Genomic DNA, 13,636 nt, shown 5'->3' on the forward strand with positions numbered 1-13,636 from the left:
TACCGTTGTCTGTCTTTTTTTCGTCTGACTTTCCCACTTTTGGCTTTCTTTTGTCTGTCTTTCCTTCATCTGACTTTCAGTCTTTCTTTTCTCTGACTTTCAGTCTTTCTTTCGTCTGTATTTTGTCTGGCTTTCTTTCGTCTGACTTTCTTTTGTCTGACTGTCTTACTTTTGTCTCACTTTTGTCTATCTTTTGTCTGACTTTCTGTCTTTCTTTCTGTCTTTCTTTCGTCTGTCTTTTGTCTGACTTTCTGTCTTTCTTTCGTCTGTCTTTTGTCTGACTTTCTGTCTTTCTTTCGTCTGTCTTTTGTCTGACTTACTGTCTTGTCTAACTTTCCATCTTTCTTTCGTCTGACCTCCATCTTTCGTCTGACTTTCTGTCTTTCTTTCGTCTGACTTTCTGTCTTTCTTTCTTTTGTCTGACCTCCATCTTTCATCTTACTTTCTTTCTTTCTGTCTGTTTTTACTTCTTCTCTCCCTCCTTCCTGTAATGTTGGGAGTTTTGGACACATGGCTTCTATACGTTTCCCCCTGGACTCTTGCTTGCTACCAGAGTTGTAACACCAGGGGAAGTCGGTGTCGTCATAAAAGCAGTCATAGATGTCTTCTCCTTTACAAACCACATTCTCAGAAGTAGCGTTGTCTTCTAAAATTGGTTGCACAATGATCACTTGGGGCAACTAGTTAATCAAATCAAATGTATTTGTAAGGCCCGACAACACACGTTAATGTCCCCATGGGCCGGACACGTCAAGAAGAAACATCACAATAAATCAAGAACAAAACAAAAACACCATAAAGTCCCAAAAAAAAATTTATAAATGAATGCAACACTCCCAGCGAAGGTAAGGAAAAACTCACTAAACCTAGCAATAGGAAAAAAATGCACCACAGGCAATGTGGAGGAGAGAAACCTTAGAAGGGCCGTTCAAGGGGGGATCTCCCTTCTTAGATGTCGGTGATAGTAGTGTTGCAATAAAACAGTTGGTAAGCATGCACTCATATGTGTAATGTGTATGTTACAACGTAAGGTTATTACTAAGACGAGTGGCCAATCAAAGATCAAGTTCCATTGTCATGGTTACCGAGCGCATCAGCTTGCTGATTGGAATGAGCCACTTGGCATCATAGTAAGCTAGATCGACATTGAAATATCATATCAATAAATGAGGTCTCTGCTGGAGTTCTTTAATGGCATGCAATTAATAAAAGAATGATGCTGCTGTGTAGCGGAAGAAATGCTGATAAACCGATGTTTATACCGTATATTCATCCTCGTATTCAGAATGCCTGCTATTCATCTCAGCCTCATATCATTCAGAATGCCTGCTGTTCCTCTCATCCTTTGTTTGTTTGTTTGTTTGTTTATTTAACACAGTTAAACAGAAGTAAAAACAATACATAATAAGTTATAACGATTGTCAAGGAGAAGTTAGAAGCCTAGAGGCTTATCAAGAACTTCCCATGTTTTATAAAATCAAACGTACAAAAATATGCATATTATAAAATACCAGAATACATTCAAAAGATTCGTGTTAATACAAACATACATACACACAGTACATACATGCATAATACTGTATACTGCGTACATAATAAAATATAACAAGTTACCCACCCACCTGCCTACAAACACACCCACCCACATTCAGAATGCCTGCTGTTTCTGTCATTATTTCCACACTGCCCTGCTTGCTTCCCCGAGCCCCTCCAGAGGGCTGTATAAAGTGTCGTTGTGATTTGCACACCCTGACCAGAAAGACACTTGACTGATGTTTTCTCATCTAATTATCATAAACTGGTTTATGTTTTGTTTCGTGTCCTCCCAGTTGAAAATGTTTAGAGTTCATGAACGTTTGTGTTTTTCGTGCAACACTCGCACGCCAAGTGGTGTGGTTTGGCCCGTAGTCAACCGCACTACAGAAGGTTAACCCTTTCGCTACCACACTACAGAGTGGGGGGGTAGTGAAAGGTTAACCTTCTGTAGTGTGGTAGTGAAAGGGTTAAACAGATTCCCATGCATCTCTGTCTCACGGCTTCAGTTGATATCTATTCCGATGTTCAGTGTCACGATGTGATGATAACCTTTTTTATTAATTTATTCAGATTTGTACTCCGTTCTGAAAAGTAAACCGCTCAGGTATTCAAGCTGAAGCCCAGGGAGTGTTTTCAGAGCCTCTTGGTAACCGGAGAGATGTTCCTTGTGTTCCCCTCGCAGGCGGTCCGGGAGGGGAAGAAGAAGATCCTCGAGGAGGCCGTGGAACTCAGCCAGGACCATTTCAAGAAATACCTGGCCAAGCTCAAGTCCATAAACCCACCCTGTGTGCCTTTCTTTGGTAAGAGCTCTGCGAGGACACTGAGCAGACGGGGCTTTTAGCCGGCAGGGTCGCTCCCTGAGAGTGGTGTATTCATTCCTGATCTTACGGATGTCTTGTCTCACCGATCCATCTGTAATTATGAAAGCATTTCATGATCATCTTTTTTTTAGTTATTTAATCCAGGTTCTCGGAAATACCCCAGAGGGTGAAGCCTGTGTATGTTCTTTTGCTTTAACACTATATAGCTGGTTTCCATAACAAACGTTGTGTCCTTGAACCGACTACAGCTGATCTCAGGCCAGCTGTCACCATAGTGAGGAAGTTGTGTTTTGACTGACTGGTAGTTGATGGAAACTAATAATATATAGAGCAACTACCTTTTTAGGACCTTTGGGTAAAGAACGGGTCCTTTCGGGACGCTTGTAACAAGCCTGAGACGGGGATCTTTTAAACTGATGTCTGGTAAACGACACAAAACGACGTCAAGAATAGTCATAGCTGATCCTGCAACGCGCCAAACCTTCCACTGAACCGGTCTAGAAAAACAAAGATACTCTAATGGATGAAGATGAAGCATTAAAAGCTGCGCCCAATGGGCTGAAAATGGAACAGTTCCTGTTTCCTAAGACTTTTAGACGGGCGCTATCGCTAATACTGTGAGATCGCTGGACACGTCTCAAACAAAGTTGTTTTACGTGTCGGAAAAATTTGCTTTTTTTTTTATATATATTTTTTTTTTAGCGTTTATCGCTTTTTACTACTGGGCAGTCCAGTAGAGAGAGAGAGAGAGAGAGAGAGAGAGAGAGGAAGAACGGGAGACAGAGCGGGGGGAAGACATTCGGCAAATGACGCCGGGTCCGGGAATCGAACCCGGGTCGGCCGTGCCCCGACGCAGCACGTTACATGGTTCGCCACTTGGGCCCCCCGAAAAATGTCCATTTAATGAACACCTTCAACTTGTAAGATACGGACAATATTTACCTGGATTTCTATGGTAGAAGAGAATTGCCACATTCAGTCAAAACCTCTACATCTCTCATCCGGGTGAATGGAGTTGTGTGCCCACTCTAGTCTCCTAAGGGGCAGTAAAATGGTAAATGGTGCATTTATCTAGCGCGTTTATCTAAAGCGCTTTACAATTTTTTTCTCAACATTCTACCCAATCACTCACACATTCTTCACACACTGACGGCGAAGGCAACCATGCAAGGTGCCAACTTGCTCATCGCGAGCAGTTAGGGCTCAAGTGTCTTAAAGAGCAGCCATTTAAGAGTCTTGCTCACGGACACTTCGACACGCTGCCCGGGAGGAGCGGGAATCAAACCTGGAAGTGAGAAGTTACAGGAAGTGAGGGCTTGGGGCGGCTGGGTGGCGTAGCGGAGATTGCGCTCGTCACCAAATGCAAGAGACTCCGTTATTGAATCCCAGTCTCAGCATTGCCTTCGGCTTGGGCCGGCCGTCGTACTGGCTCATTTGGCAGAGTCAGCGGGGTGGAAGTCGATGGGTGGGGATTGGACATTGTGGACAGCGACCCCTACAGGTCGGTTAGGAGACGCCTGCACAGCAGAGACAGGAAGTGGTGAGGGTAGTGTGAGCCTCCCATGCGTTTCACCTCGCCAATGAGAGTCCGCGCTGGCAGGCGAAAAGATGTGACAGGCTGCCTCCTCGTGTGCCGGAGGGGACACGTGATGCAAGGCTTCTATCCTCCCTACAACCGGCCAGTGGGGGACATAGTCGAGCAACGTTCAAGACAGGGGAGGGGAGAATTGGATACACGAAATTGGGATGGGAGAAAAATAGAAAATAAGGAGAAAAAGTGGATTAAAAAAAAAAGCAAGTGAGGGCTTGGTTGGTCTCCCTTTTGAAAGGTCTCTGATAACACTCGACCTTCACCGTTTTAGGTATCTACTTAACCAACATTCTGAAGACTGAGGAGGGAAACCCAGACTTTCTGAAGCGCCACGGCAAGGAGCTGATCAACTTCAGCAAGCGCAGGAAAGTGGCCGAGATCACGGGAGAGATCCAGCAGTACCAGAACCAGCCCTACTGTCTGAAGGTGGAGCACGACATCAAGGTGGGTCTGCATTCATTCTTTTAAACTGAATCCTATGTTTATGTCGATGAGGAGTTGGTGTGATCAAACAGGATATCTGCGTGGTATTATTTTAGACATACATTTATTTTAGAAATACCAGGAGAAAACGCGTTTAGACTAAAAATACCAGGGCAAAAAGCTTTTAGACTAAAAATACCAGAGCAAAAAGCGTGGGTACTTTTTAGTCAAATAAAAGCACGCTCCCGCTCGCAGTAATAACTATCAGATGACATGCCTTTTAATAAACTTTACTTGTATAGCGCCTTTCATACAATAATTTCCTCGCAGCCCAAAGTGCTCTTGTGTTATGCTCTTGTGTGTTGTGTTCCCGACACAGAGGTTCTTTGAGAACTTGAACCCCATGGGGAACATGTGCGAGAAGGAGTTCGCCGACTACCTGTTCAACAAGTCCCAGGAGATTGAGCCTCGCAACTGCAGGCAGCCTCCTCGCTTTGTAAGTAACGGAGTGCTGACGGCACAAAGGACTTCTGACTTAGTGTTTTTTGTTTATCTGTTATGGAAGGAAATTAATAACACGGTTGCCAATAGAAACACATTACTATCGCTGTTAACCTGTCGGGTCAAGGTGCTGATCTTATCGGAGACCAGTGGTGGCAGCTGGAGGATTTGGAGAGAAAGGGATAATTCTATCCTGTATTTCAGCAGCGGCTTGTGATTTCACCCCACCACCCTTCGTTGAGACCCTTTGAGCTTTCTGTTGATCCCTTTGAAAACACAATGCGAACTTGCAATAATTAGTTGGGACGGGTTTGAACTTTAACCCTCAGAATCAGCAGCGGATCGTTATAGAGCTTTGCATTAGCTCATCGATGGAGCTAAAATGGCCACAGCTGAGCCTGAGACAGTCCTCTCTTCCCTCTCTCTCTCTCATCCCCCCCGACAGCCCAGGAAGACCCAGTACAACCTCAAGTCTCCGGGGATCCGGCCCGTCCGCACGTCTACCTCCGGCACCCTGAGGGGCCACCCGGTCCCACTGGAGAGGGAGCCCCCCCACAAGATCACCTTCCGGAGCATCGCCGAGACGGAGCCCGAGATGCTCGCCTCGGCCTCGGTGCCCACCTCCCCCAACACCCCCACCCCCCCGCAGTCCGCCTCGGCCGACCTCTGCTCCGTCTTCATGGACCACGACCTCCCCGGCTCTTACGGTGAGCGACACAGACATAACCACACTAGGGCTCCTACGGTGAGCGATACAGACATAACCACACTAGGGCTCCTACGGTGAGCGATACAGACATAACCACACTAGGGCTCCTACGGTGAGCGATACAGACATAACCACACTAGGGCTCCTACGGTGAGCGATACAGACATAACCACACTAGGGCTCCTACGGTGAGCGATACAGACATAACCACACTAGGGCTGTTCTATATGACGAGATGTCTATCGGTAGATATTTTCCCCCATTGTTTCTATCGCAGCAGAATTGCTTTATGTCAGTGTTATACTTCGTTCTCGACCTGCGCACATGTGCTGGAATAACAAACAAACACGGAAACTCAAGTAGGAGGCGATGCGAGAAAACAAAACATAGTATCCCGTTTGATGGATAATATCTTCTGTGGGTTGTATAGAAGAATAGTACGTTGATTTTAGAATGCTGCAATTTGACTTGGAGTTAAAGAAATGGCATCTTCATGACCTGGCTGCATTACATTTACTGGCGAGAAAGAGACACTGCAGCTGTGGGGTCATAATTGGCTAAAGATTACATTTGACTATTACTTATAAATAAAAAATAAAAACATAGGTTTGAACCTTTTGAATATCTGTTATTGCGCCTTATATCCACAAGAGGGCAAACCAGTACAATGTGAGATATTGTGAGGAGAGATTGCTGCTAGATTGAGAAGGGGCCGTCTCTCTGAGCGAGATCTAATTAATGAATGTTTACGGTACAGCAACGCACCTCCGAGCAAGGTGTAATAAACATGGAACTATATATTTTCCTTGACATGAAGCGAGGAATAGTAATGAAACCATTAGGGACCTGCATGACGCTTCTGTCTCTATTCTGCAGAGGTTTTACCCTGAGGTGCTATTAAAAAAACTGAAACGTAGGCTACTTATATTCTCTATGCTATAACTCACAAAAACGCTAGCGTTAGCATAAAAAAAGAACAGTAGGCCAGCTGTGCTTTTCATCGCTTGCATACAACCTTGTCTCAAGGTTCCACAAGTTTGCCGTCTAGTGTATATTTCCAAACGGGGGCTTTTTAGATTGTGCTCGGAGTGTAAATCACTCTCTCCGTGGCGAGTTGTGTCCCGAGCTTTCTGCCGTCACACCGTGCGGATGTTGTTGAATTGTCTGCACATTTTTCAGCTCAAGGACTAAACCTACATTTAATTTTAAATCCGCTAAGGGAAATTGACGTTGCGTGTCTCCTGTCCGTCATGCTGCGCATTCAGCCGGGGGCTGTTTTTATTTCCCACAATCATGATCTATACAATTCTATTATATAATATTCTTTGACAGCCCTATGGGTGAGTGAGTACTCTACACTTTTAAACGAGAGAGCGGGCGGTGGACTGAAGGTGCTGTCTTGCCTGAACGAGAAAACTGTCTTATGCCTTCATGGCATCAGAGAGTGATTACGGCTCTTTAGGTTCCATTCCTTTCAGAGAGCCATTCAAAAGGCCCGGCTCTCATTATTTACATTTTCTTTTGGATGCTCAAGATGACAAAGAAGTCATGACTGTTCGGTTCATGTCCCTCGGGAGCGTCAGCCGAGCCTGGTACATGGGGGGGCGGGGCTGGCTAGTAGTGACTGGCTAGTGATTGGTAGCTAGATCCATCAATCAAATTTGGGCACAACGATAAAAAGAACGTCTCTTTTTCCACCAAGGACTCTGTTCCCTTCGATCGTATCGTTGGCGAACGCCGCGTCACTAGAGAGTCCTTTCCTTCTTCTCCATATTGTTGTCCAGGTTCTTCCAGTGTAAATAGGAAATGCCTTCGCAGCTATGAAACTATTTCAGTCACATAGGCTGCCGGTGCCGCTTGTCCACCAATCAGGAACCCGGAACCAAATCGATAACGTGACATGTATCTCACTTTATTTAGCCTCAACTAAAGGGGGTCCGCTTACAAGCTCATCTGATGGCTGTAGACTCTGTGTCAACAATGGGTCAGTCACATAGCTGTCAACATTGGCATTTGAAAAAACTGGACATTTCGCCCCGCCCCTCCCCCCCGGCCCCGCCCCCTCCCATCGGGCCCGCCCCCTCCCAATGGAGCCGCCTCGTCACTGCCATCTGCTGGTCAAAACCTGTATGTACCCATTCTAGTTTTCAAGGGTACAGTCAGTGAATCCTAAATCTCCACTAGGCAACCACTTATCAGTCCAACAAGGACTGGGTGAACTACTAGTTGCTATATTAAATTAATCAGATACCTGGTTGAAGGTGAAATGCTGTGAACATCCCTGCATTAAATGAATGGAAGTGTAAGACAAATTCAGTATAAATTCACTTTATGTAGTAGTATAGCATTAACATGTTCATATTTATTGAAATCTTACAATTCATACATAAATGTTATGATGAATTGAAAATGGGGGAAGAAGTCCTTCTCTGGTCTGCATCCCCTTAACAATTGTGTATTGCGCCATACTGTATTGTACCCATTCTGCAATCTGTTAAAGTTAGCAATCAATCAATGTATTACCATAGTGTCTTTATACCTTCATCACTGTAGGCTACATATTAATACTACAACTCAAGAAGAATCAAGAGGTTTATTTGTCACATACATACAGTGAAATCCGGGTGGTCACGCCCACATTGATTGTGCAAAATACAATAAAAATAGGCATAGAAAAAATAGGTAACACAAGATATGCATGATAAAAAAAGACATGCCAAGTTCCTGAAAAACTGGTTCCTATGTACACTACAATATACAATTGTAACTATTTTTTTTTAATAACGTTTATAACGTATAACGTATTTTTATAACGTTGACACAAATTAAAGAATATTTACACTAAGTTCTCTTTTACCTCTTATTTAATTCATTCATTAATTTAATTGTAGGCACTGTTTATAGGAATTGCAGCCATTTTGTATAAATTAATAAAAAATTAAAAAAAAACTGGAAAAATACGGGAACCGGGATGACGGCGGGAAGGAAGGTTGAAATACGTGACAAAAACGGGATGGTTGACAGCTATGGTCAGTCAGGGACATCCACGATCATAGCCCCCAGGTCCCGCCAACTACCTACTCTTAAAGGAACACGTCAACATTATAGGAAATGCACTCACTGTCTTCTCCAGAGTCGGACAAGAAGATGGATACCAGTTTCCTCTCTGTGCGTTCAGTAGAAAGCTCTCCGCCTGCAAGCTAGCCTAAGCTTAGCACAAATGAACAGAAGCGGATACGGACCACTAGCCTAGCTTAAAACTCCGGGTGAGGTGTTTTTGGCCAAGAGCTAGGCTATCTGATACATATCTACTGAACGCACAGAGAGGACATTGGTATCTATCTTCTCGTCTGACTCTGGAGAAGACGGTAAGCTAATTTCCCATAATGTTGGTCTGTTAAGTTGACATTTTCGGGGCAGTAGCCACAATAAAATTGCGTAACACATTCCTCACTGCAGATTTAGTTTACTTTAGACTACAGATGCTGCATCATGTATGGAGATGAATATTTTGATATATTTTGTTGTTTAGTTATTACAGCATATGTCAGTAGAGGGTATAACAGCATTAACCTTCAGACTCAGACACTCCTCACACATCTTTTTTGTATAGGACTGCTGGAAAGTTTCTGTGTTATTAAACCTTCAACTTGTTGTATTTACAGGTAATAACTCCATATTTGCACCGGTCCTCCTACCGCCTTCAAGTGAGTCTCGTTTAGTCTTTTTGTCGTGTTTCATATTTATATGTAATTCACCTTTTACAATTGATGGAAATGTATCTAATGTTACTTTTAGGAGTCCATCCTGCAGCGCCATGTGAGAACGGACTGCTTTTCAGTCTTTTTCACGAAGAATTATTTTGTGTCTTGTTGAGCAGGATGTGTTCAGGATAAACGATGACTAGTTTCCTCGCTCTCCCTCTATGCAGAGTTCCAGTCCGTGTCTTGCGGAAGCCTTCATCACCTCGGAGAGGAGCTGCTCAGGCCTCCTCCTCTTCCCCCGCGCAGGAAGGACACCTTCTCCGAGGCCAAGGTAACAACTAGACACGTGACGATCGACCAGAAGTTACATCAAGTGACGCAGAATCCTGGTGAAATGACATTTCTTGGAAAGTGAGAGGAGGCTTCCTCTTGTCACGTTCCGCTGTTGTTACTTAATTAGTGAACGTTATTCTGTTGAATTATGTTCAGCGTGAAGTTGAAACTCACCTGTGTGTGAATGTGTTGGTCTCTCTGAAAGAAGGACCTCAGTATCTGCTGTTACTGGTAGCTGCTCAGTTAGCAAGGTGTTGTTCAGTATCTGTTACTGGTATCTGCTCAGTTAGCAAGGTGTTGTTCAGTATCTGTTATTGGTAGCTGATCAGTTAGCAAGGTGTTGTTCAGTATCTGTTATTGGTAGCTGATCAGTTAGCAAGGTGTTGTTCAGTATCTGTTATTGGTAGCTGATCAGTTAGCAAGGTGTTGTTCAGTATCTGTTATTGGTAGCTGATCAGTTAGCAAGGTGTTGTTCAGTATCTGTTACTGGTAGCTGATCAGTTAGCAAGGTGTTGTTCAGTATCTGTTATTGGTAGCTGATCAGTTAGCAAGGTGTTGTTCAGTGCCGCTGTGCGTTTTTTTGTGTGCTAGTATCGTGAAATTGGTATTAAAAAGTCTTAAATTGAACTTATTGAAACCTGCAGATACCCTGATATTATTATCCACAATGTTTCATACAAAATATCAGATTATTATTATTATTGTTTATGTCCTTGACGTACTTAAATCACTCCAACGTGTCTGTGTTCCTTGTGGTCGTGTCAGCTGAGCTCCAGGTCGGACAGTCCCCCGGCGATCCCTCCCCGGCTGCCCCCTCCGCTGCCCCGGGTCCAGCCGCGGGCGCCGCTCTACAACGGCCCCCTCGACGGCCCCCTGCCCAGCCCGCCCCTGCCGCCCCCCCGGGACCCCATGCCCGACACGCCGCCCCCGGTGCCCCAGCGGCCCCCGGAGATCTTCATCAACTACCCCCTCAACCTGCAGCCCTCGCCCGTGGGACGCTTCCACTGGGACTTCCCCCCCAGCTCGCCCAACACGCCGCCCGGCACCCCCTCGCCCCGCGTGCCCCGGCGGACCTGCCCGCTCAGCGCCAGCCAGAACAGCCTGTACCCGCTCAGCGCCAGCCAGAACAGCCTGTACCCGCTCCCCGTGCCCATCATGATGGCGCCGCCCGTCCCCCCGCGCCACAACTCCAGCCCGCAGCTCCCCAAGCTCCCACCAAAGACTTACAAGAGGGAGCTGCTGCTGCCGCCGCCGTTACAGAACCTCTCGTTGGTGGAGAACACGGACAGTAGCCAATGAGGGACTGGCTTTTCTCTCTCTCTCTCTCTCTCTCTCTCTTCTCTCTCTTTTTTTTTTTCTTTCTTTTTAATCATGAAAGCCTCTGTGTTTGAACTCGAATGCAAACTTGTGCCGCGAAAACTACGAGCTCACGGAGCAAAAAATGCAGCAAACTTCTCGCGATCGAATGATCAAAGCTACTGATCGGATGGAAAGAAAGACCTCCCCCTCCGACACGCCCGACTCTTCCCCTGTTCATCTCCGACATCGACCAATCACACGCCACACCACGCCTCTCAGGGGATCAGTAGCTCCGCCTTCATTTCAACCCTTCTGTGCCAATGAGAAATCCACACCAGTGTGCCAGCTAACAAACAAGGAGCGCCAAGACACTGTTTCCGTGTGTGTGTGTGTGTGTGTGTATGTATGCGTGTGTGCACCTGTGTGTGTACAGTACAGGTGCGCAAGTCTGTCTTTGCGTGTGTGTGTGTGTATGGTTGTGTGTGTCTGTATATAAACTAGTCACTGTGTTAAGTTTCTCTTGTAGAGAGCACACTGTAACTGAGCAGGACAGCATGCGACCCATTGTAGAACTCAACCCTTCCACTTACCAGGACAGAACTCAACCCTTCCACTTACCTGGACAGAACTCAACCCTTCCACTTACCTGGACAGAACTCAACCCTTCCACTTACCTGGACAGAACTCAACCCTTCCACTTACCAGGACAGAACTCAACCCTTCCACTTACCAGGACAGAACTCAACCAATCTACTTACAGGACACTGTGCTTCACCCCACGCCTCCCCTGGAGTAGGTGGACTCTTCCCAGGCCCCTCCTCCCTACGTACACCCCCCCCCCCCCCCCCCCTCCCGTCAGGACGTTGTCTCTCGGGGGGGGGGGGGGCGGGGGACTTGGTAGCCTCACTGTTTACGCTGTGATTCTGTTGGGCGTTGACATCACTGACATCACGTCTCACCCTGGGAAACCTGCTGTAGCTCAGACTTGACTTCAAACTGTTCTTCTCCTCTCCTCCTCATCTCTCCTCATCTCCTCTTTCTTCTCCTCTCCTCATCTTATCCTGACCTCTCCTCATCTGCTCTCCTCTCGCCTCTCCTCTCTCCTCCTCATCTCCTCTCCCCTCTCCTCCTTGCCTCTCTTCTCTCCTCTCCTCCTCCTCTCCTCTCCCCTCATCTCTTCTCCTCTCTCATCTCTCCTCCTCCCCTCCTCTCTTCTCATCTCCTCTCATCTCTCCTCTCCTCTCTTCTCCTCCTCGCCTCTCCTCTCTCCTCAACGATCAACTCTCTGAGAAGCCTCTCTCCCAGCGGTCGGGGAAGCAGACGTTTGTTTCTAGTATTTACAACTTTTACCAAAATGTGTCGTTGTTCCTTTTATTTTTTTTTCTATTAAATGAAAAGAATATTGTGGCCAAAGTCTTATTTTCCGCAGGGGGATATTAAGGGATTTGCTTTTGATTTTGACATGAAAAGAAAAAATAGAAAAAAAAACCAGGCAAAGGAATTTCACTGGCCCATGCAACACTGAAGTCCCCCCCCTCCCCCCCCCCCACTGTGCACTGTGACTGTAAAGGAAGTGCGCTGACGTCTCCAGCGTGTGGCTATGGGATGGACAGAGAGACAGACGGGTCTGTCTGTCTCTCTCTCTGTCCGCCTGTGGACATGGGCCGTCCCATAGCTCTCACTTCAAAATGTTGCCTTTAAAAAGAAACGCCACACAGCAGTGACCTCAGACCCCCGGAGTTCGAGGCCTCCCGGCGTGAGGGGGAGGTGTGGGGGGGGGGGGGGGGGGGGGACAAAAAAAGGGAGAAGAAGACTGAAGAGTCCGTTCGCACGTCAAGCCTTGAAAAAAAAGTCTGTAGGTCTCGGCGACTTGTCCTCGCGTCCCTCCAGCGACGTGGCGGAGAAACGCTTAGTTCTGCCACGATATCAAACTCGGAGGGGAAGAGAGCGGAGAGTGGAGGAGGATATCTGAGCGCTCAGCCGGCCGGGTGATGAGGCGGTAGACTCCATGTCTTAAAGAAACACCCTCTTTCTTAATGACGTGCCGCCAAGCACTGTGCTCCACTCCTATATCCCCCCCGGTCACCAGCGCTCATCTCTGGCACTATGGATACTCAGCACTGGATGCTCATGCACGCCCCCCCCCCAACCCCCACCTCCCACCAAAGCCTGACACAAAGGGACAGCGCCCCTAGTGGCTGCTCTGAATATCTACACCCCATGGGGGAAAAAAAGACCATTTTTAACCGGAGCTCTTTTCTAGCTCTTTCTCTCTCTCTCTTTCTCTTTCTCTCTCTTTCTCTCTCTCTCTCACTCTCACTCTCACACTCTCTCTGTCTCTCTGCTCAAAAACACATTTTTTCATTTTGAAAAGACTGAAATAATACCTGCATCATGCTCAGATGTGCCTTTTATTTTGTTCTCTATTTTACAGAATAAGCAAAATGGTGTCTAAAATGCTAAAAAATAAAGTTGCCTATGTAATGTTTAGAACAAAGCTATACACTACGAAAAATTGTACATGTTTGTGGATACTGTGTATATATAACATGTATACACTAACGAAATAATTTGTATAAAGTGACTTTTTTTTTCTTTTCTTTATTATTTTTTTTCTTCTCTCTTCCTGTTGTAATTGTTACCCTCATCTGCATCTGTTTGTTTGGTCGGAAATGTTGCCTAACAATCCAATGCTGCTCCAGCTACTAACCCTTTCACT

At 46.1% G+C, this 13,636-nt stretch overlaps 1 protein-coding gene across 1 annotated transcript in view; it reads left to right on the forward strand.

Annotated features, from left to right (window-relative positions):
* sos2 (son of sevenless homolog 2) overlaps positions 1 to 11,690 on the forward strand; it is a 90,509-nt gene extending 78,819 nt beyond the window's left edge. The window contains exons 17-23 of the mRNA XM_084309954.1: positions 2,219 to 2,336; positions 4,220 to 4,392; positions 4,751 to 4,867; positions 5,318 to 5,579; positions 9,247 to 9,288; positions 9,513 to 9,616; positions 10,384 to 11,690. Of these exons, the coding sequence (XP_084166080.1) occupies positions 2,219 to 2,336; positions 4,220 to 4,392; positions 4,751 to 4,867; positions 5,318 to 5,579; positions 9,247 to 9,288; positions 9,513 to 9,616; positions 10,384 to 10,917 (1,350 nt within the window). The 3' untranslated portion in view covers positions 10,918 to 11,690. The remainder of the gene's footprint in view (positions 1 to 2,218; positions 2,337 to 4,219; positions 4,393 to 4,750; positions 4,868 to 5,317; positions 5,580 to 9,246; positions 9,289 to 9,512; positions 9,617 to 10,383) is intronic.
* The last annotated feature ends 1,946 nt before the right edge of the window (positions 11,691 to 13,636 follow it).

Source organism: Notolepis coatsorum (genome assembly GCF_963971535.1).
Source record: "Notolepis coatsorum genome assembly, chromosome: 3".
Classification (NCBI taxonomy): Eukaryota; Metazoa; Chordata; class Actinopteri; order Aulopiformes; family Paralepididae; genus Notolepis; species Notolepis coatsorum.